We start from the raw sequence: 24,709 nt of genomic DNA on the forward strand, positions 1-24,709 counted from the left end.
TGAAGGTGGGTCCTCCAGGACTGCCTGGAAGGGCTACAGGAAAGCAGCCAATCAGAGTGCTGCAGACTCAGTTAAAAGGAGCTGTAGGGTCTGAGTAAGTCAGATCCTGGCTGGGACCGAAGACTGAGGAAGTCTTGGAAGATGGAGAAACTCTTCAGGCAAGGAGACTTGGGGGAGGCCCTGCTCAAGCAGGGAACAGACAGAGAACCCAAGAAGGTGATGGGACCAAGTGGAAAGCTGCCTGGGGAATAGCCGCAGCAACAAAGTAAAGCAAACAGTACATCGCTGCTGTCTACAGGGTCTCAGGGTTGGGATCCAGGATACCCCTGGCCACTGGAGAAGTGGCCTAAGCCACGAGGAAGGGATAAGACACTTCACTAAAAGCCCAAGAAAGGGTCTGGGAATTTAAACAGGCCCAGGTCGGGGGCTGAAGACCCTGCAGAGGGCCAACCATGCGTTGAACTTTGTTAACCCAGAAGGGGATTTTTACTTGAAGGCATGACCTGGCTGGAGATCTGGGACAACTGATGAAGGCAAAGTGTCCTGGGGGCACTGCTCTATACCAGTGCAGGCATGGACTTAGAGCTAGCCGAGAAGGGGCTGAGAACTGAGACAAGGCTACAGACATTAACACGGTAACGGACAGGCCCTGTTGGACCTTTTACCTCAAAAGGGGTTCATCCATCCATTCACCTATTAACTGAGTGACTTAGCCAGAGGGCTGAGCCACTGAAGACCTGCCTGATGAGGGCAACAGCCAACAAGGGGCACCATGAGCAGAGTGTGTGTTTGTGCAGGTTTGCACCCAGCTGACGGTAGAACTTTGATTTTATGAACACCAATCTACAAATTACCAGCTATATGAACAATTTTTCCCAAAGTAAAAAAATACACACAAAAGTGATGTTGATGAAGAACAAATCAATGTCCCTTCACATTCCAATGCCTTCAATGCATTGGAAGTCACTTTGCAGTGGGTAGTTTAAAGGAAGAGAACAAAGTGATGCAGTGCACCATACTGTAACTTAAGCACCATACGTACTGTAATTTTGAGATGTTCAATTGTATGAACTTTTCAATCCCAATTAGTTCTTAAATAGAGGTTCTATTGAACTTGTGTGTTCTCTCTCATTCATTTGTAGACTTTCTGTAGGAGAACTCAGATTTTCTCATATGTCTGAAGTGCCATACAACCCTACGGTGTTATTGTGCAAAAATATTTGATTCAAAAATATAAACAAAGCCTACCATTTATTTTATAATTATATATTTAGTTAGTGGAATGGTGACATGAAAACAATTCACACAAAAATGTCTGACAACTTGCTGGGTCAACCTGCAAGACCTCCCAAGCGCTCTGCCCCCTCCAGCAGAGCACTACATGATTTGGCCTTCAGCAACAAAACATCAGTCGTGATACCATCTGAGTACGAGTTCTTTGGGGCAGGGACTGTTCCTTCTCATCCGTCTGCGACTATCATTAAAAGGGAATAATAATAATAGTACAGGGTGCTTGATGAGTCTCAGGAAAAAAAAGAAAATGTAGTTTGGGGGGGAAAGAGGGAAATGTTGCTCTTTACATAAAGATAACTATATTTTGAGAGGGGGAAGTGAAACTATTTAAATTTACATACTGTGTGCACATGTGCTGGCTACTGATTTTAAGGAAATCTCAATGTTTTTCTGAAACAAACATTACATTAATTATGCCCAGGCACCTTCCCCAGAAGGTACAAGGCACTGAATAAGACAACGTAATGCAAGTACAATGAAATATTTTAGGACAGTGTTACATAGTTTTCAAAAGCATCTACCTTAAAGTATGTACTTATGTTGTACACTGCTCAGCAAGATAGGTGTTCTACATTAAGTCAGGGTGAAGAGGTAACATTTAGAGCACACCTTCCCTAAAGAGGTTCACTGATCTAGGTGATCACAGCACTTTTCAAAGTGTAATTACAATACATTCTTCACATAGCCATTAAAAATAAACCCTTCCTAGCACTAGTCTGCCTTCTGTTCCTTTGACCCTCCCTGTTGGTTACTCCAGTAATAACAGTAGTGACAAATACTACTTCACACTTTTCTCAGATCCATCTCAAAACTCTGAAAACCTTATGTTTTTAGGTACAAAAAAGGTGCAACTATGTAACTGCTGAATCAAATTAGACCTGACCCTTAAGAAATGGTTATTTAAATATGGATAAAACAGGCTTTTACTAGTATGAAAAATCTTGCTTAAATTCACTATTAATTCAGCCTCACTTATACACCAACAGTTCAAATACAGTATGATTTTCTGTATTTTAGGAACAACTTAGATTGTACAGCATGCTGACGGAAAGTGTGATTATACCAAAACACTATTACTGTTCCACACCAACATCCCATAAATATCATCTTCTTTGCTCTGCCTGCAAAGGGTTTCAGTGTTGCTTTGACTCAACAGCTCTTCCATATGTCCCTCAGTGTTATTTCCAGGTACAGTGAGTTGCCACAGGAATCAATGCAATCTTTCAGCAAGCCAGAGAGCAGAAACGACATAGAACAATAGGAACCTGAGACTGTACAGTACATCAACATGGGTTTTACATTACATGCTGGCCTACACTATGCCCTTCTCCACCACCACCCTTCTTCATTCTTTCCTTTCTTGAATGTATTTCTGGAGAAAGATTCCAAAGACTTCTACTTCCTGGCTTCTCCATACTAACAGATTGATGTTGGTTTCTCCTACCATTGCAGTTTAGGTGGTACTACTGCAGCTGTCCACTAGGTGTCAGGGCTGAATCAGCAGACGTTTCCCCAGAAGGGAACACTCCAAGGACCCATCTACACTACAAACTTAAGTCAACTTCAGTTAAGTCAACATCCAGTTGCTGCAACAAGCCGGTACTGTGTATCCACACCACACTCGTGTCAGTGCATCCTCACTAGCAGCGCTTGTGTCGATGCAGAGAGTAGTGTACTGTACATAGCTATCCCACAGTGCAACTCGCCACAGGGGTTATGGAAAGGACTTGCAATGCCTCATGAGACCAAAAAACATTCTTGCAGAGGGGACGGGGAACATGGCTTCAACATCCCATGATGCCATTTTCTCCCTCCCTCTCCTGATTTCAGCTGGAACCCATGATATTTCCTGCCTTTTTTCAAAAGGCTGGTATAGCTGTGCGTATGCCAAATCCCAAGAAGCATGGACCCCACTTAGCTGTGCACTGTTAATGTGAGCATTACAAACACCACATGCCTTATCCTGCAGTATTTCCAGAGCCACGAGAGAAGTTGCTGCATGGAACATTGCAATGTCCATTCCAGCAGCCTTGCTGGAAGTCAGAACGAAACAATTCCCAGTTTCTGCTGGCAGTCACACAGCAGCTGAACATGGGGGAAGCACAGTTTCAGGTACCGAGAAACAACCACTGACTGGTGGGATTGCAATGTTAGAGGATTATGATCAGTGTCTGCCAAACTTTCATATACACAAGGCCACTTTCCAGGAACTGTGTGTGGGGCTCTCCCCAGCCCTGCAGTGCAGAGACACTAAAACGAGACCTGCTCCAACAGTGGAGAAGCGAGTGGTCATCGCTGTGCGGAAGTTACAATGTCAGACTGCTACTTGTAGGAGGGGAATCCAACACATCCACTCAATTGCTTCTGTTTCTCTCTCCCTCCTTTTCTACCTCCTCCCCAATTTTAAACTAATCAAGACTTTCATTCTCAAAATATGGACTTTTATTGAACAAACATACTGTAACAATCACAAATAGAGAGTTTAACCTGAATACCGAACAGAGTTTAACCTGAATATTACTTACAGATGTGGTCGTCTCATCTCAAAAAAGATAGACTGGCATTAGAAAAGGTTCAGAGAAGGGCAACTGAAATGATTAGGGGGTTGGAACAGGTCCCATATGAGGAGAGATTAAAGAGGTTAGGACTTTTCAGCTTGGAAAAGAGGAGACTAAGGGAGGATATGATAGAGGTATATAAAATCATGAGTGGTGTGGAGAAGGTGAATAAGGAAAAGTCATTTACTTTCTCCCATAATATAAGAACTAGAGGCCACCAAATGAAATTAATGGGCAGCAGGTTTAACACAAATAAAAGGAAGTAATTCACACAGCGCACAGTAAACCTCTGGAACTCCTTGCCTGAGGAGGTTGTGAAGGCTAGGACTATAACAGGGTTTAAAAGAGAACTAGATAAATTCATGGAATTTAAGTCCATTAATGGCTATTGGCCAGGATGGGTAAGGAATGGTGTCCCTAGCCTCTGTTTGTCAGAGGGTGGAGATGGATGGCAGGAGAGAGATCACTTGATCATTACCTGTTAGGTTCTCTCCCTCTGGGGCACCTGGCATTGGCCACTGAAGGGCAGACAGGATACTGGGCTGAATGGATCTTTGGTCTGACCCAGTATGGCCATTCTTATGTTCTTAACCTTGGATACACGGTGGAATAAAATTGGGAAGGGAAAAACACATTCAGCTTGTCTTTAAAAGGGCAATGGCCTTGCCTGTCACACATCATATGTGCAGCTTTAGTCTTAGGATCCTCCCCTGGGGTTGAGTGGACGGGATATTACAATCTCCCACCCAACCCCTCCTGGAACATTTGGGAGAGAGGCAGGGGGAGTACGGAGATGTTGGAATGCCGTTCTGCAGGGGCTATGGAGGGAGTCTAGCCTCAAGGTGTTTCTCCTGAAGGTGAACCAAATGCCTCAGCATGTCTATCTGTTCCTTCAGAATCCCCAGCATCTCCTGCTCTGTGCCATGATCACTCTCCTGGGCTGATCTCCTGCACACCAGGTCCATGTCCAGTTTTTCAAAGAGAGAGAAATCCTCCACATTTTTTGCTCAGTGTCCACTGTCCCAGAGGCTTTCATAATCTCATTAAACATGTCATTATGTGTCCTCTTTCACCTTCGTCTTATCTGGGAAAGCCTCTCCACCAGTGTGGAGGAAGAGCAGAAGCCCTCACTTTCAGTTCTGAGCCATGGAAAGCACAAAGCAACCATTGTCAATGCAGAATCAATGTCTAGTGCAGAGCTGTTATATTAAAAAAAGCCTCTCCCCTTATTTCACAGAAGTTTAAGGCAGAACATTTCATTTACACAAGATATTCATTGAACTGGTTTGCTGCCCCAGCCATGGTGCAATTACTAAGGTCAACACCAACCCCTGCTACCCAAACTACAGCCATATTTTGGCTGAAGGGGCAGAAAAATCACAATGGGAGAGGGGAGCACAGTCACCGTTGTTTGTGGATCAAGTAGTTGCAATGAAAACTCCCACAGTCTCCCCTACATGACCCTATTTGATATCACTCTTCTGAGGTAACAGAGGCAGCAAGGGAACAGATGCTGCAAGCATCCGGGTATAGACCGGATCCTTATGCTGCTATGTTGCGTACTGCAATGATGCCAGCTGAATTAACACTGTAGTGGCATGGGAAAGTGGCCTATGGCAGTGGAAGAAATAAGGTAGCCTTCCCCAGAAAGCTTCTGCAACAGATTGTAGAGTATCTCCACAAAAGTTTCCTAGAAATCTCTATGGAGGATTCCCAGGCCAACCCTGCGTACATGAACAGTCTTTCACGGGGCACCCTCTGCTTAGCTGGTGCGGCCACTGAGAAGCAGATAGCCACTCTACCTCACCTTCTTAATTTTATTTAAATAAGGAATATAAGAACATGGGACCCCAAAATATTACTTTGAATTTCATACTCACCAGAGGTTCCTTCCCTGACACCACGCTCTGCCACGATGCTGTTCTGCAATTGGCTCGACTGTTCCAGGGTTACAAACAGCTCCTGACTCAAAAGGAGCATGCATCCCCCACTCGCCTGTCTCCCATTCTCCTCCTCCTCTTCCTCATCCAAGACCTTCTCCTCAGCATTGTCCATGCTGGCCTGGGACTCCAACTCCTCAGAGGTATCTTGGGGGTCGTGGTGGGGTTGCCACTGAGAATCACATGCAGCTCCTTGTAACAGTGCCACATCTACCACCAGAGCGACTGTTCACCTCCCTTGCCTCTGGTACACCTGCCTCAGTTCCTCGATTTTCACCTGGTACTGCTGCATGCCCTTGGTGCAGCCCTTCTCCCCCATGCGCAGTATGATTTGCTCATAGAAGTCTCTCTCTGCAACTGAATCAAAGCTGTGCCTGCACAGCTTCTTCTCCTCACAGACCAAGAAGATCCACCACCACCTCCTGTGTACTCCAGACTGGAGTACATTTGGAGCACGAGCTGCCACGATTAGCTGTGCAGACGAGCTCTCAATGCCATAAAACAGGAAATGAAAATTCAAAACTTCCCAGTCCTTTAATAGGGGAGGGGCTGTTTCCTGTGTACCTAGCTGCTGTGCAGCAGAGTTGTAAACGTTTACCAGAGCAGTCACAGCAGAGCATTATAGGACACCTCCTGGAGGCCAGTTAAATTGATGTAAGCAACGCAGTGTCTACACTGCCTCTAAGTCAATCTAGCAACATTGAAATAAGCACTATGCCTCTCGCAAAGGTGGAGTAATTAAGTCGACACAGCAGGCAAGTTATGTCAGCAGAAAGGATCTAGTAGTGTAGACACATTCATTATTAGGTTGACATAAGACAACTTACATCAATTTAACAGTGCAGTGTAGACCAGGGCTTCCAGCAATCCAGGAGTTCATGCACAAACAGCACAAGAGGCGAACAAGAATCTTGTGGGATGATAATTTTTGGTGTGTGCTGCCTGTGTACTCAACATATACAAAACCAGAAATACACATGTACATATTAGACAAAGTTGGTGAAGTAATACCTTTTATTGGACCAACTTCTGTTGGTGGAAGAGACAAGCTTTCGAGCTATACAGAGCTCCTCCTCAGGTCTTACCAATAAGAGATGTTACCTCACCCACCTTGTCTCTAATATCATGAGACCAATGCAGTTACAGCAACACTGCAATCAGCATATATATATAGTTGTATGAAGATTTATATTTTTGTTACTAAACAAGCCAGTTTGTGAAAATCATCTCCGCCTGCTTTTATCTTCCTTCCATGTTTCTGTAGTGAGGTTAACTTGAGATTCATAGCTTCAATATTTTTCCGATTTGCTACCTGCTGCCTCCAGCTTGGTCTCCATCTTACTAATTATATTTTAAAAACTGTTAGAACAACATTATTTAGGTTGCAAATTTAAGCACTTGAAACATCAGATTTATGGTTGCCTGTGCAAACTAATTTGTTCCTTTTGTGCATATGAATTATGATGAAGTCTTAAATTACATAATCATATACTATTTTTTCTACAGGAAATCAGCGGAAATCTCAAAGATGATTTCATTTAGAAAGGAAAAAGATAAAAACAAATTCCATTACGTCAGTGGGTCCCCAAATTGGCGCGCCAACCTAGGGAGGCATGGAGGAATGTTTGGGAGAGAGAGTCCAGTACCCACAGGGGTAGGGAGGGAAAGCCATGCTTCCAGCCCTGCTCTGCCCCCAACCCCATTCAGCCCCAATTCCTGCTCTACCTCCAGACTGCAGCTCTGCCCTCATTCTCTCCCTGACTCCAACCCCAGCTCCTGCCCCACTTCCATCTTTGGCCCAAGCTCTGCTGCTGAGGAAGCCTTGGCTGTGCAGTAAGGAGGGTGGGGGACACACATGTGAACAGATTCTATTAATCGGGGGGCATGACTGGAAAAGTTTGCACACCATTGCATTATATACAACTATACTAAATACCTCACCCCCCCAATAAATCATGCATCTTTGGGAGGTGAACAGTGTGAAAGCATGGATTGATTCCAATATAGCTGCACTGCAATTACTGAGACAGGGACACTTCTACTAGGGCTCAGACAGCTTCTCTAAGAATGGGCTCCACCCAGCATGGGTAGATGTAATCTAGTTAGCTCATAGCATGTTTTAATATAATTAGACATTCCTATTTAGACAACTTTTGGATGGACATTGCCTGATCTTTAACCCTTTCTACACATGCTACAAACAGCTTGAGAGCTCCCCCAAAAGGTCTCATTCTATCAAGGTATTATTAAAGAGCCCTACACGTGTCAAGGATATGCACTTTGTCTTCCCTCTGGAGGCTTAGGGAAGAAAACTGGGAATCGAGGGGTGGGGTGGGGAAATCAGTTGATTCAAATAAAAATCTGAAATAAATCTGATCAGAACTTAGCATGCTGCTTAAGCATTATCTTAGCTCTGTGAAATATGGCATACAATGGACCAGCCATAAGGGCCTGAATTTCCTCTGCCCTTCAAATTCTGCAGAGATAGATGGTATAAAGAGCAAGTTGCCAGAGGCTTAAAAGGAGTCCCATTAAACCAACTAAAACTGTGCTGAGGTTCTAAGACAGAGGGGGCTCCCTAACAGGGGGCAACACATTAATGAGGCCCTTGAGGAATCTTAGGGTTGGCAAAATTTGATATGACCTGAAAAGTGGGATGTATTGATATTGCTTCTGAATATTTTCTTATGGAGCTAACTGATATTCCAGAATATCAGGAAATAAGTTTCTAAGGTGACATTGTGCTGCCCAAATAGAAAACCTCTTTCATTTAGCTGTATAGGCCAGTCTAGTACATTTTTTTCTGCTATGCACCAAAATGTTCTGGGCTTCAAATGAATAGTTTTTCTCAATGGAAATCAACCAGCCAGCATCCACACTGCAACAATACTGGGTTCAGGAGTAGACGCTGACCACAGTCCTATTAGATCACATCAGGTAAGAAGTTATGTGCCTGGAGGCTATACATTCCTTAGGTCTGAATACAAAAACTATATGGGCCAAGCTGGGGCTAGTAGTACCCATTACTGCTGAGTCCTGCGTGATTTTCCTCAGGACGCTTGCTATTAATGGGATTGGTGGGTAGATGTGCATGATCCCTGGTGTCCATGAGATGAGAAATGCACTGAACTTGGATCCTGGACCTTCCGTGCCCAACTCCCCTTAAAGAGAATGTTGACATTTCTCATTCTGACCTGTAGTAAACAGGCCCAATCTTGGTTATCCCCATCTACGGAAGATGGTCTGCAGGGCAGAGTCCTTGACAGTCCACTTGTAGTTGTCTAAGATTCTATAAGTCTGATAGATGCAGAACCACTGATGAGATTTGGTGACAAAGGTACCAGTTCCCAAGATGAACAGCTAGTTTGCAGAGCAGAGATAGCCAAATGCTTAGGTTCACAGCATTTCTAAGTACTAGGACATTTATGTGGAAGTGAGTCTCCTCAAGAGTCCAGAAGCCTTGGGTTTGAAAGTGGTCTAAGGGAGCTCCCCACCTCTAACTTTGAGGTATCTGTCCCCAGCATTTTGGAAGGTAGAGGTGAAAAAGTGGTATTCTTTGCACACCCAGCAAAGGTCCTTCCATGAATCTAATGATGAGAGGAATTCTAGTAAGACCTGAACTCTCATGCCATGTGATCATAGAACCACAAGGTTAGAAGGGACCACAAAGGTCCTCTAGTCTAACCTCCTGCCAAGATGTAGGATTTGTTGTGTCTAAACCATCCAAGACAGATGGCTATCCTCCCTTTTGAAAACCTCCAGTGAATGAGCTTCCACAACCTCCCAACGCAGTCTGTTCCATTGTCCTACTGTTCTTACAGGTGGGAAGTTTTTCCTGAAATTGAATCCAAATCTGCTATGCTGTAGTTTGAACCCATTGCATCTTGTCCTGCTGTCCATGGCAAGAGAGAACTTCTCCATCTTTTTTATGGCAGCCTTTCAAATATTAATCTCTTTTCCCAAACTAAGAATATCCAGTTCCTTCAGCCTTTGCTCATATGGCTTCCATTCCATCCCTTTGAACATCTTTGTCACTTGCCTCTGGATCCTTTCAAGTTTCTCTACATCCTTGCTATACATTGTTGACCAGAATTGGACACAGTACTCCAGCTGAAGTCTAACTAGTGCTCAGTAGAGTTGTACTATCACCTTCCCTGATTTGCACGCTAGGCCTCTGTAAATGCAACCTAAAATTATATTTGCTTTTTTTGCAACTGTATTGCATTGACTCAAGTTAAGGTTGTGATCCATCACAACTCCCAGATCCTTGTCAGCAGTTGGGGGAAGGGATAGCTCAGTGGTTTGAGCATTGGCCTGCTAAACCCAAGGTTGTGAGTTCTATCCTTGAGGGGCCAAAAATCAGTATTTGGCCCTGCTAGTGAAGGCAGGGGGCTGGACTCAACAACCTTTCAAGGTCCCTTCCAGTTCTAGGAGATAGATATATCTCCAAATTATTATTACACTGCTCTACAGCCAAAATGCTTCTGAAATAAATGTAGTCCAACTTTATTAATTCTGGGTCACTGAGAATGAAAATGATGCTTAAAATTGTTGATTGGCTCTAGTTTTCAAGATATGCTATTGGGTCAGTATATACGACCCTTGACTTGGGAATGGCGGAGGATAAGTGAGTTATAAAGGGAAGGGATCTCAATTTAAACCAGAAATGACTAAAATACATCTTTGACTGGATCTATGAATAAATCTATGACTGGGTTTGGACAGTACTTGCTTTTTAGGCAAAACAATGAATGATGCAATCTGAAGCTGGTATTGCATCATATAATGCAATTCATATCATGTGTTATTCCTAGAAGTCATGGATGATGCAATCATAATGAAGCTTACATCACTCTGCTGAACAAATTGCCCTATATCGGCTCTAGAAATCATAGTGTCGTGCTCTCTTATTTGTCAGTGTTTGATTTTGCAAAGGGACACATTTCTGTTTAGCCAAAGTGAGCAGAGATGCCTCGTACTTGTGTGAACAGTGCAGATAATTTCTGCTATGTTTGTGGTGAAGTGACTTTTGCATCACAAAAGCGCAGTATAACCACTATGGTTAAGAGAGCCTATCACCTTGATTTTGGCTGCAAAATTGGAGATCAGGACAAGAGGTGGGCCCCAGACATATGCTGCAACACTTATGCAACAAATCGTCACCAGTGGTTGAATAGGAAAAGGAAATCTATGCCTTTTGCAGTGCCAATGATTTGGAGAGAGCCAACAGATCATACCAGCAATTGTTACTTCTGCACAGTGCCTCCAGTTGGGAAAGGTGTGTCAAAGAAGAAAAAGTGGACTGTGCATTATCCAAACATTCCATCAGCCATACGCCCAGTACCCCACGGAGAAGGACTGCCGGTTCCTGATACACCAGAATCATTCTCACTTGAGTCAGACGAGAAAGAGGAAGAGGAAGAGGATGAAACTTCTGGTCCTGATCCATCAGTGTCACAGGACCCACATTTTCTACCATCCTCCTCCTCTGAACCACACCTCATAACACAAGGTGAACTGAATGACCTTGTCAGGGATTTGGAACTACCCAAGAGTAAGGCAGAGCTGTTGGACTCCAGACTACAGCAGTGGAATCTCCTGGCAGGCTATCAGGGCAAATGGAGCCCATCAATGCTTGCAGACTATTGCTGGACAGTGACAAGAGATGCTCCGTTTAATGAATACAAGAGACAAGCCAAGAAGCGCCGAGTAGACACTGAATAGGACTAAACTATGTACATAATAGTTTTTTGCCTTTTGTTTCTGTAGGGGACTGCAGAAAACTATGTCACGGCCTAGCTAGGGTATCTCCGCTTTCTCGGCGGCCTTGTGGAAAGCCCCTGCTTGCTAAGTGGCCAGTCATTGTAGGACACGGCATGCCAGTTATAACTTGCTTTTAACTGGTTGAAACCAGTTTGTATGGCCTTAGGCCAAAGGGCGGGCATAGCTTGAGGGAAGCCCCTTTTTGCATACGTATGAGTTGCTTTTGTATTGTGTATATATAGCTGTATGCTCCCAGTCCCGCCTTTGGACTCCGACCCAAGCCGAGCTGAGCTTCGGTGCTGGGTTCCCCGCCAAAGTGACAGCAACACCCAGAGTCCCCATTGCAAATGTGTCACTTTACCTTCATTAAAGCCAAATAACTCACAGTGTGTGTGGGCCATGTTCTTGCAGAGCATCCAAGCACGTTACAGTTTCATAATAAATTTTATTTATATAACCCTTTTGCTGATTTTTAAAGTGTTCCATAAACAGGACAGGTGAAATATTATCATGTAAAGCAACCATAAACACATGAAAAGACCTAGGTTTACAATTTATGATTAAAACTCTACTATCTACACAATATACATAGACATAAAATGTAAAAACTTAAATATCTTAGAAACCGTAGCCAATCAGTTGTTTTAATGGCCATATTTGAATTCAGCACATCAAACTACATAATAAATATCACATTTTATCTCTGAAGCAGACAACTTCTCAAAAATTGTAGACCAGTGTCATAAGCCAGTTAGCCCCCATTCGTATTTGTGCATTTGGTCTTTCTTCCTTAAGCACAGCACCTCACATTTGTATTTGTTAAATTACACTTTGCTGATGTCTGCTGTATAGATACAAAGATTTGCATGGCGCATAGATGAAGTCAGGCATATTGCGGGCATATTTTCTTGAGGAAAAAAAGGCTAGGGGAAGACCTGATAAGTCTTCAAATATGGTAAGGGCTGTTAAAAAGAGGGCAGTGATCAAATTGTTCCACTAAAGGTAGGACAAATAATCAGTTTAGACTGCAACAAGGGAGATTTAGGTTAGATATTAGGAAAAACTCTTTAACTATAAGGATATTGAATGTGTTACCAAGGGAGACTGTGGAATCTGTTTATTAGAGATTTTTAAGAACAAGTTAGACAAACATGACAAAAAAGGGTCTAGGTATACTTGGACCTGCCTCAGCACAGGGGGATGGACTACATGATCTATCGCGGTCCCTTCCAGCCCTACACTTCTATAGGTGCAGGAAGCCATATGACGCAGGAGCTAGACACATACAGACATTCGTAGTTGAGCCTGCAGCTGGGTTGATATGGTCTGCCATGGTCTCAAATCTCCACTGTGGTAATCAAGCTCTTGTTTGTGACAAGACAAAAAAAAAAAAAATTACACAGCTCGTGTAAATTCTGTTCTTTGGGTTAGCCATCTATTCTTATAGTAGTACTCATCCCCTATATCCTCCAACGATGTCAGCCTTGATATGCCACTCATTCACTTCTTCTACAGCAATTACTTTTTCTACACTGCCTCCTACACATGGAATATCATCTTAATTATGATTCACCAAGCTGTTCATTCACTTCTGTTCATTAAATCCCTTCTTCAGACTCCTCCTGAATTGTCAACAAGAAAGTAGTCAAACAAACAAACTTTCAAAATTAAAGCAGCCATGTGTTCTTATTGTAACAACTCTGGTCCTTCCTCTACCTAAAATTTGTTACCCCATCTCAACCTCCTTCCTTAAATGGCCACAATATTTCAATACTCCAAGATTTCACTATGATCTTCTCCTTCATGGCCCAAAACACATACCGATGAAGCAAGGAGCACAACTCCAGAGAAGTGGTGCAAGGCTTGCGGTGGACCACTGCTGGAAGAAGCTTAGAATTTGCCAGTAGAGAAAACCTCCTTCAGCCTCAATTGGGCAATCAAGAATAATAAATAATAAAACTTAGATTTTTCTATCTCTAATTAATTCTTCAACGCCATCAGTCTGTAAGTTAGAAATATTTCACCACAATTTTCAACCTTCCATTTACAGGATGGTGGATTAAAAGACCAAATTTGGCTTCTTCGGTCTCTAAAATTACATGACTATATGGATGTAAACGTTATTTGATGTGATTATTCTGAAATGTGTTACTGGGAACTAAATCAAGACGATGAAGTATCTACGTCTCAGATACCACCAATAACTAGCACTGATTTTGTTAGTATCATGAAGCCAGCAACCAAAGGAAAACATTGACTAAACTACTATCACTCCAGAGGTGGTGTCTCCAGATTATGAATAAGACTTCTTGGCCAGATAACGTGAAGAAGCTTGCCATTGGTGCTGTCCTGTAGTACCTGTACTGTGGATAAACCAAGTGGCTCAGTTTATCCAGTGAATTCACCAGCACTAAATTCATTAATTAAAATTTTAAACAGACAAAGTCAGCTTCTTTCTTGCCATTTTTCCAGTCTCTTCACACTCCCTCGTTCTCTCATCTCCCACATTTTATATTGAATCAGGTGCAGTTTCTGCTTACAATACCATGCTCGGCTTCGCTGGACCTCCAACTCCTCCATTTCATGGTTAAAAAAAAACAGGAGTACTTGTGGCACCTTAGAGACTAGCACATTTATTTGAGCATAAGCTTTCGTTGGCTACAACCAACTTCATCGGATGCATAGAACGGAACACACAGTAAGAAGATGTTTATACATACAGAGAACATGAAAAGGTGGAAGTACCCATACCAACTGTAAAAGGCTAATTAATTAAGCTATTATCAGCAGGGGAGAAAAACTTTTTAAGTGATAATCAAGATGACCCATTTCGGAAAGTTGACAGTGAGGATATTTTAACATGGGGAAATAGATTCAATTAGTGTAATGACTGAGCCATTCCCAGTCTCTGTTCAAACCAAAGTTAATGGTATCTAGTTTGCATATTAATTCAAGTTCAGCAGCTTCTCGTTGGAGTCTGTTTTTGAAGCTTTTCTGTTGTAAAATTGCCACCTTAACGTCTGTCACTGAGTGAGTAGAGACACTGAAGTGTTCTCCTACTGGTTTTTGAATGTTATGATTCCTGATGTTAGATTTGTGTCCGTTTATTCTTTTGCGTAGAGACTGTCCGGTTTGGCCAATGTACATGGCAGAGGGGCATTGTTCTTTTTTGCTGATACAGACTAACACGGTTGCTACTCAAACCATTTCATGGTGTACCTTAGCTAAGTGAGGGGGGGCTATTTATATCTACACAGTAAAAGTACCCTTTTGGGGCATCTGGGTTAAGGAATGCCTAATCTTCTGAGTAGTAGTCTAATCAAAGAAACAGATTATCTCATTTATTTAACAAATTCAAAACTTAATGTCTTGCAATTTAAGAAGAAAAAACAAAAGGAATTACACAATTGCTGTGTCAAAAGAGAAACTTAACTCTGGACGCTGGACTTAGCAGGCAAAAGAAGGAAGAACAGCATTTCAAATATTTCAAGTATTTATGTATTTGTGATTTTAAAGTCTCCACAGATTTTCTTACTGATTCAAAATCTTTTTTTAAAAAACAAAACTTCTAATATTTCAGAAATTGGATTCAAAACCAGATTCAATATACCAAAGTAATATTGTTTAAAAATACAATATAATTTGTTCAGCTAAATGATGCAAGAGGTCAGGATACTCCAAGAGTCAAATAATCAGAAAATTGAACATGTTAATTCACTTTTTTGATGTTTAAGAATCTAAAACAGTGTTTGATAAAAGGCAAATGTCTGCAACAGAGCACAGCAAGCTTTGCTCTCTGTCCCGAACAAATACTAAAGAATGATGAAGAGTTAATGAGACCAAGAACAGCAGATAATATGAAAGTGGCTGTGTTTTCTATAAGCTGTAAATGAATTTTTTTTTGTATAATTCTACAGAAACGGAGAACCTGGGTGTATTAGAAGCTCCAGGAGGTAACTAGAATGGTACATACACCACCTTCCACTATAAGGAGGAGTATTCCTTCAGCCAAACAAAAGGAATAGTACATAATCAGCATCTGTTTCACATAACTGCTTGGCTGCTGAAAGAAGAAATCTAAAGAAAGTATGGCTTTTAACAGTCAGTCCTTAAAGTATTTCAAATGAAACTTCACTGTGCTCAGGCAACTGGACAAGGCTTGCAATTTTCCAAAGGCTAAGATTGCAAGGCAATTTTTAAATTAATTGAGAATATCACAAATTAAAATCTAAACGGAACTTTTCCCTTTTGATTGACATGCTGCAATGAATAGTGAACCTTTGAAGACAGATTCCTTTCAGCCTCTCCAGATTCTCAACATCAACTGCCCAGACAAGACTGCTATAGTACAGAAAACAAAACTCAGCCACAACATGTTAGTGTTTGGGAGGGTGGGGTGGAGTGGGGGGAACAGAGATCTTAAAAACTAACCTAATACAGGCCCCTCTCCCTCAACATCAACGGCAGAAATTCCAGAACAAAGTTTAGCAGAGAAAGAGAAGTTACAAAAACTAAACTGGTAAGACTTATTTCTGTACACTGTTTATACCAATACAGAAATGATGTAGTCTACTATATACAGCAATTCACCTCCACATACACAAACAGAGGAAGGGGAAAAATATCAGGGGCCAACACTGCCTGACAGGATCAACACGCTGACGCACTGCAATCAAGTCAAAGGTGTTGCAGTCTTCACCATGCTTCTACAGAAAATATAAACATATGTAAAAGCTGCCCTGCATCTCTTTCCAAGTGAGGTCTTCACTTTTCAGCCCTCCAGAAAGCTCCACCTCCTCTTAAGAATCTTCACCCTAATGCAACAGAAAACATCCCTCCCACTTCAAAAAAATATTAAAAATAAACAACCATCAGGCTGGGCACTGAAGCCCTTGAGTCCAAATCAGTATCTAACTACCTGATATCTACCTTTAACTGACTACATTTAGACTCCAAAATGTGGCCCCAAGTGACTTTACTTTGCGACATTGGGAAAGAATTGCACAGCTAAATAGAACTCAGATATCTGTCACTCAGGCACTATGGTGACAAGTACAATATAAATGCATAGACAAATATACCATAATTAAGGCTACAATTCTGTCATAAAGGTCACTGATTCCATGACTTTCCAGGACCCCAGCTCGGGGCCATTGGAACAGTGGTCTCCAGCCCGCCAGAGCAGCGGCTGGGGTTGGGTCAGCTGCAAGCCCTGGCAGCACTCTGTCCTTTATACAGTGAAATGAAAGTAAAATATCGATCAAATATGCAAGTGATTAAAAGTGTTATACCTCCAAGTTCTTTTACATTCAAGATGGCATTCTGGAATGGCACTGCTTTTATGCTAAAACCTAAAATTAGAAACAAAAAGTGTCAGTAACTTATTTGGTAAGGTATTTTAGAATAGACTGTATCCATTAAAACTATTGTGTTCACTGTGGTTTTAGATAGGTTACTCAGTCACATTAAATATAGATTGGACAGAAGCAAATCAATGAATACAAGTAGACCTATAAGGAGGGCCCTACCAAATTCACGGTCCATTTTGGTTAATTTCAGAGTCGCGGGATTTTTAAAATTGTAAATTTCATGGTTTTAGATATTTAAATCTGAAATTTCACAGTATTGTAACCATGGGGGTCCCAACCAAAAGGTGGTTGGGGGGGGGGTGTCTCAGTATTGTCACCCTTACTTCTGCGCTACTGCCTTCAGAGTTGGGTAGCCCGAGGGCACCTGCTGGCTCGGTGCCCAAATCTGAAGGCAGCACCACTGCCAGCAGCAGTGCAGAAGTAAGGGTGGCAATACCATACCAAGACACCCTCAATTCTGCACTGCTGCTGGTGGCAGCGATGCCTTCTGAGCTGAGCTCCCACCCAACAGATGCAAAGCTTCCTACAGCCAGGGAGGTTCCCAGAGGTGGGTCTGACCCTGCCCTGGGAGCAGCCTGTGCAAGGGAAGAGGAAGTCCTATCCCTCCCCAGACCATCCGGGACTAGCAGTTGGAGTCTGGTGCAAAGTAGAAACCCCTGGCCAGGGCACCCCCAGCCCCACCTCTCCCCAGCTCCAGGTCCAGCACTTGGGAGTTAAAGGGACCTTGGACTGGCTGTAGGAGAGGGGCAGGAGGTTACCATGGGCCCTGGACAATTGCTCAGTTGCCCACCTGTAAGGTTAGCCCTGCTCCCCTCACAAAAAGTGACAACCTCCCCATACCATGTCACCCTCACTTCTGCACGCTGCTGGTGGCAGCACACCTTCAGAGCTGGGCTCCTGACCACCAGGTGCTGCTCTCTGGGCACGCAGCTCTGTGAAATCTGGTTTCCCCTACAATAGCCAGATTTCCCAGGGGAGATCAAATATCACAGTCTGACACACATTTTTCACGGCCGTGAATTTGGTAGGGCCCTACCTATAAGCTTGTCAACATAACCTTTCTATAAATAGAGATTTATTAGCTTTGCCACAGAAACTCCATTCTGCTAATAACTTGTGCAACAAAGCATTACCCCCATCTTCCACATTCGTACTTAACTTAAAAGTGATGTGGGAATGTAAGTCCAAAAAATAGAAGTTGATAGAACGTGCATGTTTTTTTGGCAATCCCCATTAAAAAAATTTTACTGAAACTGAAGTTTTGCATTAATAGTAATAATATTAGGTAACCATTCTAGGATTTTTAACATAGAAAGAGACTAGGAAAATAAACTGAACTGCATACGTTGTTTTACTTAAAGTATGCTTTTCTTGGTCACTCTTAATATTTTGATAAAGGGTTAATAAATTATGTAGTAGACATTACAACCCTGTTCAGACATGAATAGTATGTTACAAACACTTCAGTAGGTGTTACATACGTTTATAACCAACCCATTGAGTGACTGGACTAAATCTGTAACAATTTATTAACCTTTTATTAAAATATTGATTAATCATTTATTAGCCCTTTATAAACTATTAACAGAAGAAGATCCCAGATGCATAGGAAGAAGCACTACACCTGAAGCTGCTCATGGCAATCTGCTGCCATAGCCCAAACTTCAGTGCAATGAACCCCTTCCATTCCCAAGAACAGAGGCTCTGAATTGGGGAGGGAAGGGGGCACACAGCCAGCTTTCTGATGGTTTGGTGGTTAGGGTAGAAATGGTGGGGCCACGCCTCAGGTTGCACCACCATTCGCTCTGGTTTGGCCTGGCCAAGTTTGAATGAGTGGCATTGCAACCCAGCACACTGGGTCCCAAGCACCAGTCTGGTTGGGCCCAACTGCCCCCGGCACCTAGGCAGAAATTGCTGCTCTAGGCAGCTGCCTAGTTTGCCTAGAAGGTCCTCTGGCCCCTGGTTAATAATGGGAGAGAATACTGGGCTCCCACTAATTGCCAGGCAGCAGCAGAGGAGCCTGAGGAGCACCATGTTGGGGGTTTCCAGAAATCTCAGGGTGATCAGTAGGGCCTCAGTGAGGACAGGGTCAAGTCACCCCAGGATCACAAAAATGCAGAAAAGGCAGCAGCAGCAGTGGGAGGCACCACAGGACTCAAAGAAGGCTTTTCCTTGGCCAGGACTGGGAGAATGGACCCCATAGGGACCTGGGGGTTGAGGACCAAGCTGAACTCCCTCTCTCTCACCTTACCCCCAATTCATATGCAGGACCATGTGCAGTGGGGAAGGGCAGTCAGGGAAACCTATAGGTGCTGGGGGAAAGCCTGGAGTAGCAACAGTTTGAGCCAGAGGAGAAAGGCCAGGTAGCTCCTTGCAAGGGAGGCTAACTAGACCCCCTTAACACAGTATAATGAATGGGTGTCCCCCTCCCAGCAAGGGGGGGGCATAGAGGGGGACAGACAGGCTGCCTGACCTCTCATCCCACTGCAGAGCAAGTGCACGTATGATGGGAGGAAGGCTGTCCAGTGTGACAGCTAGTATGGCAGCACCCTCTACTCACCACAGAGTTGTGTGGTCCCTCTTACAAGAGGGAGGGCGGATGGGTGGACTCTTACCACTACAGAGCTGTGAGGGGCAAGAAGGAGAATAGGGGAGATAAAGGGACATTCCCACAGTTTGGAATTTCTTACAGGGATTCCCCAAGTCCTAGAGTCCAGACTCTAAGGGGTACAGCATTCTATAAGCTTTGCAGAGGTCTGCAGCAGAGCAATGGCAGGAAGAATGTTACAAACCAAACACCTCTGAGTGTTCCATCTTGCAGAAGGAACTGAGGGATGGCGCCACAGACCATTGAGAGAGTTCCCTCTGTGAGGGGGACATATGTATAGCAAGCACCTCTGTAGTTAACAGTAATTGGGGAAACTGAGGCACAGCTCTGGGCAGCTGCAGCCAATACTCCAGTCGAAACTGGGAAAGAAATTTGGAAAAACTGAAGCACAGCTCAGGGTGTGTCTGAAGCCAAGATTCCAGCATAAATTGGGGACCAACACTAGGGGAAAAAAGGTCCAGATCAGGGTTGTTATGGCCACAGTCCCAGCAGATATTGATAACCAACTGGGAGGAAACTGAGGCATGGCCCAGGATGGCTGTGGCCAAGATTCCAGTGGAAACTGGATCACAGCCCAATGCTGCTGCAGCTAAACCGCAGCCACAACTGGGGAAACAGGCACAGTATCCAAGTTATATGTGCAGCAATTGGGAGGCTGCGATCTAAGACAAAGGACTTTTAAATAGAGAGTGACCCTGGATATTGGCGGACACCTCAGTCAAGGACCCTAACAGGCACCACATACTGAGGCAGGGCAAACACCCACCTTCCCATCCATGGAATCAGAGTAGAACTGGATTTCTTTAAGATCTACTATGGGCATTATGCTAGTCACCCTTCTTCCTTGGGGGCTGGGAAGGAATTTTTCCCTCATCACCAGACAGGCCAATGTGGAGAGGGTTTCTTCACCTCCCACACAGCAGGTCAGGGAGGTTAGGTTAATGTGGCAGATATCCAGTGCAAGTACTTGTTATGGAAGGGACACTGTGATTGGATCAAGTAGACTGGAAGGGATGGGGTATTTAGAGGAAAGCACCCCTTCAGGAAGCTGGGGACAGGGGCGGCTCCAGGCCCAGCATGCCAACCGCCTGCTTGGGGTGGCAAGCTGCGGGGGGCACTTTGTCGGTCGCCGCAAGGGAGGCAGGCAGGCTGCCTTAGGCGGCTTGCCTGCAGAGAGTCCGCCCGAAGCCTGCGGGAGGTCCACCGAAGCCGCGGGACCAGCGGACCCTCCGCAGGCAAGCCACCGAAGGCAGCCTGCCTGCCATGCTTGGGGCGGCAAAATGCCTAGGGCTGCCCCTGGCTGGGGAAGGGAAGTTTGGGGCTTCTAACTTCTAGCATAGCACACATGTTTACACATGCAATATCTTTGAAGTGGTTTGTTCAGGTACAATTCTGAGGGCTGCCCAAATTTGCCAATCCAGCACTATATTTGTTGCTGAACAGAATAGAGGAACTGACATACCAGGACAGACCACTGGCTTCCAGTATTCTGGTTCTGACACTGGCCAATAACAGATGATTCAGAGGAAGATGCAAGAAACCTGCAGAGATCAATTCTGGAATAACCTGCCCATAGAGCAAGTTTCTTCCTAACCACGTGAGCTGGATGTTGGCTTATGCCCTGAAACAGAAGGGTTTTATCCCTTTTAAAGTCTATATGATATAACTGCAATGGCAATGAATTCCATGGGTTAAATACACATTGTGTAAGAAACAGTATTATCTTGAATCATTTTTAAATTTCTTACCTTTCTATTTTATTTAAATTATTAAAATGTGAGGATATTGAGCACACCATGAAAACCAGTTAAGGCTGCTCATGGACAAGAATGCAAAAGCCAAAACCACATACACCTCTACCCTGACATAACGCTGTCCTCGGGAGCCAAAAAATCATACTGCGTTATAGGTGAAACCCCATAATATCGAACTTGCTTTGATCTGCCGGAGTGTGCAGCCCCCCAGAGCACTGTTTTACCACGTAATATCCGAAACCGTGTTATATCAGGTCGCGTTATATTGGGGTAGAGGTGTATATGAAAACACATACCTACATACACCAACTCCTCACACAAACACTGTCATACACCCCTTCCCTATCACACTAACAAATCAACTTTACTCAATTGCTAGGGTCACATAACTAGAAAAAAATTACAAGATTGCTCTCCCTCCTTTATAACCTAATCTCTCCTCCTTTTTAATTTTATACCCAGGTATTTATTTTTGTCATTTCACCATTTTTCATTAATGCCTAGTATGTCACAATCATCTCTTATTGCCAAGCATCCTGGTTCTCCTATGTTTGTTTTTAAGCTTCTTGCATTGGTATAGATACATTTATAAGTTTTAGTTATGTCTGTTTATATTTAACTCCTTTATTTCACCCTGTTTTTGTAGAATTTATCTCTGATCTAAACTGTTCTTGCTCCATTCCTCTCCTTCACTGACCAAAAAGAAAGGACTATGACCAGCAATAAACACTGACCATTGATTAAGTTTTCTTTTGGTTACTTACACATTCCACAGTGCTGCAGTGACTGACTTTGGAAGGACCTAAGTCCTAATGTGTATCCTCTAGTTTCCTCATCTCACCCCGTTTACTATCACCTTTTCCCCTCACTTTGTGCCTATGTAGCAAAGCCCCTTAAGGAATAAAACTTCAAAGGTTTCTTTCTTCCCTTTTTGGTGTCTATGGAAAAATCCACAGGGGGTAGGACCTTTAGAAATTAACTATTTAGATACACCACCCATGTTACTGGAGAGCTCTCTCACTTTTAAAATGCACCAGATTGTATGTTTCTGTGAAAATTCCCCAGGTTAATTACTCAGTTCTAAACACTGTTAAAAAGATTATTTTAAAAAATGAATTACTATGCTGAAGATGACAGGTTTCAGAGTAACTGCAGCACACACTTTAAATCTAACCCAGTTAGTGTAGCTGTTCATCTTTAAACAAAAGATAACACACATTTTTCAAACTATACACACACCTCACACAGTAGAACAATGAAAATGGGACGAAGTAGCCAAGGGGGAAAAAAAATGTTCATTTGGATAACTGATATAAACATATTAGGAACTAATCTTTATAAAATTGCTACTGTAAACTCAAAATTTCTGGGCTACAAGAATCAAGGATTATTTTATTCTACATATTCACTATTTAGTTCCCATATTTCTTTTCATTTCACTTCATTGTGTGCATCTGAATGATTAATAGAGAAACAAATATGAGATAATATCCCCCTTTTTATTATTATTATCATCATTATTATTATTTTAAGGAATGCATCATTTAACTGACAGTTTTCTAAAGCATTAGAAACATTACTTTTGGTTGAAAAAAAACTTTCCTGACAGAAGCATCATACCTGTTGTAGAAACTATATTCTCTTGGCTTTCACTGCAAAGCTGTGACAGTAGACTTGTCTTGCCAGAACCAGTGAGACCTATACAAACCAAGTCATATTCAGGTCGTGGAGGTGGTGGTCCCTTGCAACAAAGCGCTTTAAAACACTGCCAGGAAAAAGAAAAAAAGACTTTACAAATTCTGTAACAAAATTAAAAAATTCCAGTTCACAAAATTAAAGGCAATAAAGACAAGCAAAATATTCTCTCTTTTCCAAATGTCCTGCTACAATCAGTATTTACTAGACTATGATTAGCCCAACCAGAGTCTAAAAACCAGATTTTTAAGAAAGCACTAGGTGAAAAATCAATACTCTAGATCTGATATGCATGGGATGGGCAATCTGATTTCATTTCCTGAATAGCATAAAAAATGTACATTTAATGAGACAAGAGTGCATGTTATTCAAATATTTGTCCAACCATGTTTGCTGCCATCATTAGAATCAGCAGGAGATGCAAGTGCTATTCACCTTTGTAACTAATGCCATACCTGGCCCAATTAGCAAGCAGTTTTAGAGCTGCTGCTAGCTAGATGCTCCCAGTTGTCGCAGCTTTGGGAAAGGGAGGAAATCCCTTGGCGACATTGTCTTCACCCCCTCCCCAATATTCCCCTACTTGTACCTTCAAGGGGATGATGTCCAGTTTCCAGTCAGCTTGAACTGACTTTCAGGATATATTTTATAACAGTTAAAACACAACACACTATGTGGGTTTATTAATGCACACATTTTAGGAGGAACTTACACTTGTTCACCACACGATACAATAGAGAGGTGTAAATTAATCATTGTGTGACTGCATGAAATACTAGACTGCTTAAACTATGTCTTTCTTATGGCAACTCTTAAGAGCCAGTGCATCAATTTAATTAATCCTTTAGACCTTTATTTATGCATTACAGATAAAATCTTTTCAAACAATTTAAAAGATCGCCATTCTGACAAAACCAGTGCTAAAGGCTTCTGCATAATATTTATATTCAAGTATGAATCATCATCACAGTTTACTTAAGTATATAAAATGCACTGACCAAAACAAAGCATTCTCTCAGCAAGCACTCATCAGTATCAACTACCCCAAGAGTAGGGCACAAAGAAGCTGTAGCAAGTGATAGAAAATGTGATTGCATAGACAATTCATGACTGTCTGCATATTTGAAACACACACACAATAAGATCCCTCACTAGGTATCAAATCCAGCAGCTTCAGCACCAGAAATGTGAGTCTACCACCTAGCTACAGTAATACTAACACTGTTGCTTGTAAATAGCAAGCGAGTACATTACAGGCCACCCACTAGAGGGAGACATGATCAACAGCCAGTTTACTATGATACTAAATTTGTAATGGAATTATTTTGGATTAAATGTTATATTATTGATACTGAATTTAAACTGCAGGAGTGTTAACATTTTAATTGTTCTTTTGAAAACAAAATGCGTAACACTCAACCTCGTTATTTTAAAAGCATCAAGGCTTGAATTCTCATATCCATGTGCACCTATTTATTTGAGTGGAAGATAATAGGTCTGTCTGAGGACAGGATTTGGCATTATCAGTCTTGTTACACATTTTTTCTTCTCTATGCCTGCATAAAGATTAACACACTGCAAATATACACAATACCAATGCAAAACGTTTCATTCTGGAGTCATATTGGTTTGTTTCCTTACACCAGCCAATCTAAAGAAACAATATTCATAAAGAAAGGAACAATAGCACATAAAATAGGAAGAATCCAGGCTGACGTTCAGATTCCAGGCA

At 42.6% G+C, this 24,709-nt stretch overlaps 1 protein-coding gene across 8 annotated transcripts in view; it reads right to left on the reverse strand.

Annotated features, from left to right (window-relative positions):
* ARL15 (ADP ribosylation factor like GTPase 15) overlaps positions 1–24,709 on the reverse strand; it is a 369,916-nt gene that overhangs the window by 215,582 nt on the left and 129,625 nt on the right. For all 8 annotated transcript variants that reach the window (XM_050947136.1, XM_050947135.1, XM_050947137.1 and 5 more), the window contains 2 exons: positions 22,906–23,050; positions 16,846–16,905 (listed from right to left, as the gene is read on the reverse strand). In XM_050947136.1, the coding sequence (XP_050803093.1) occupies positions 16,846–16,905; positions 22,906–23,050 (205 nt within the window). The remainder of the gene's footprint in view (positions 1–16,845; positions 16,906–22,905; positions 23,051–24,709) is intronic.

This window comes from Gopherus flavomarginatus, chromosome 3 (assembly GCF_025201925.1).
Source record: "Gopherus flavomarginatus isolate rGopFla2 chromosome 3, rGopFla2.mat.asm, whole genome shotgun sequence".
Classification (NCBI taxonomy): Eukaryota; Metazoa; Chordata; order Testudines; family Testudinidae; genus Gopherus; species Gopherus flavomarginatus.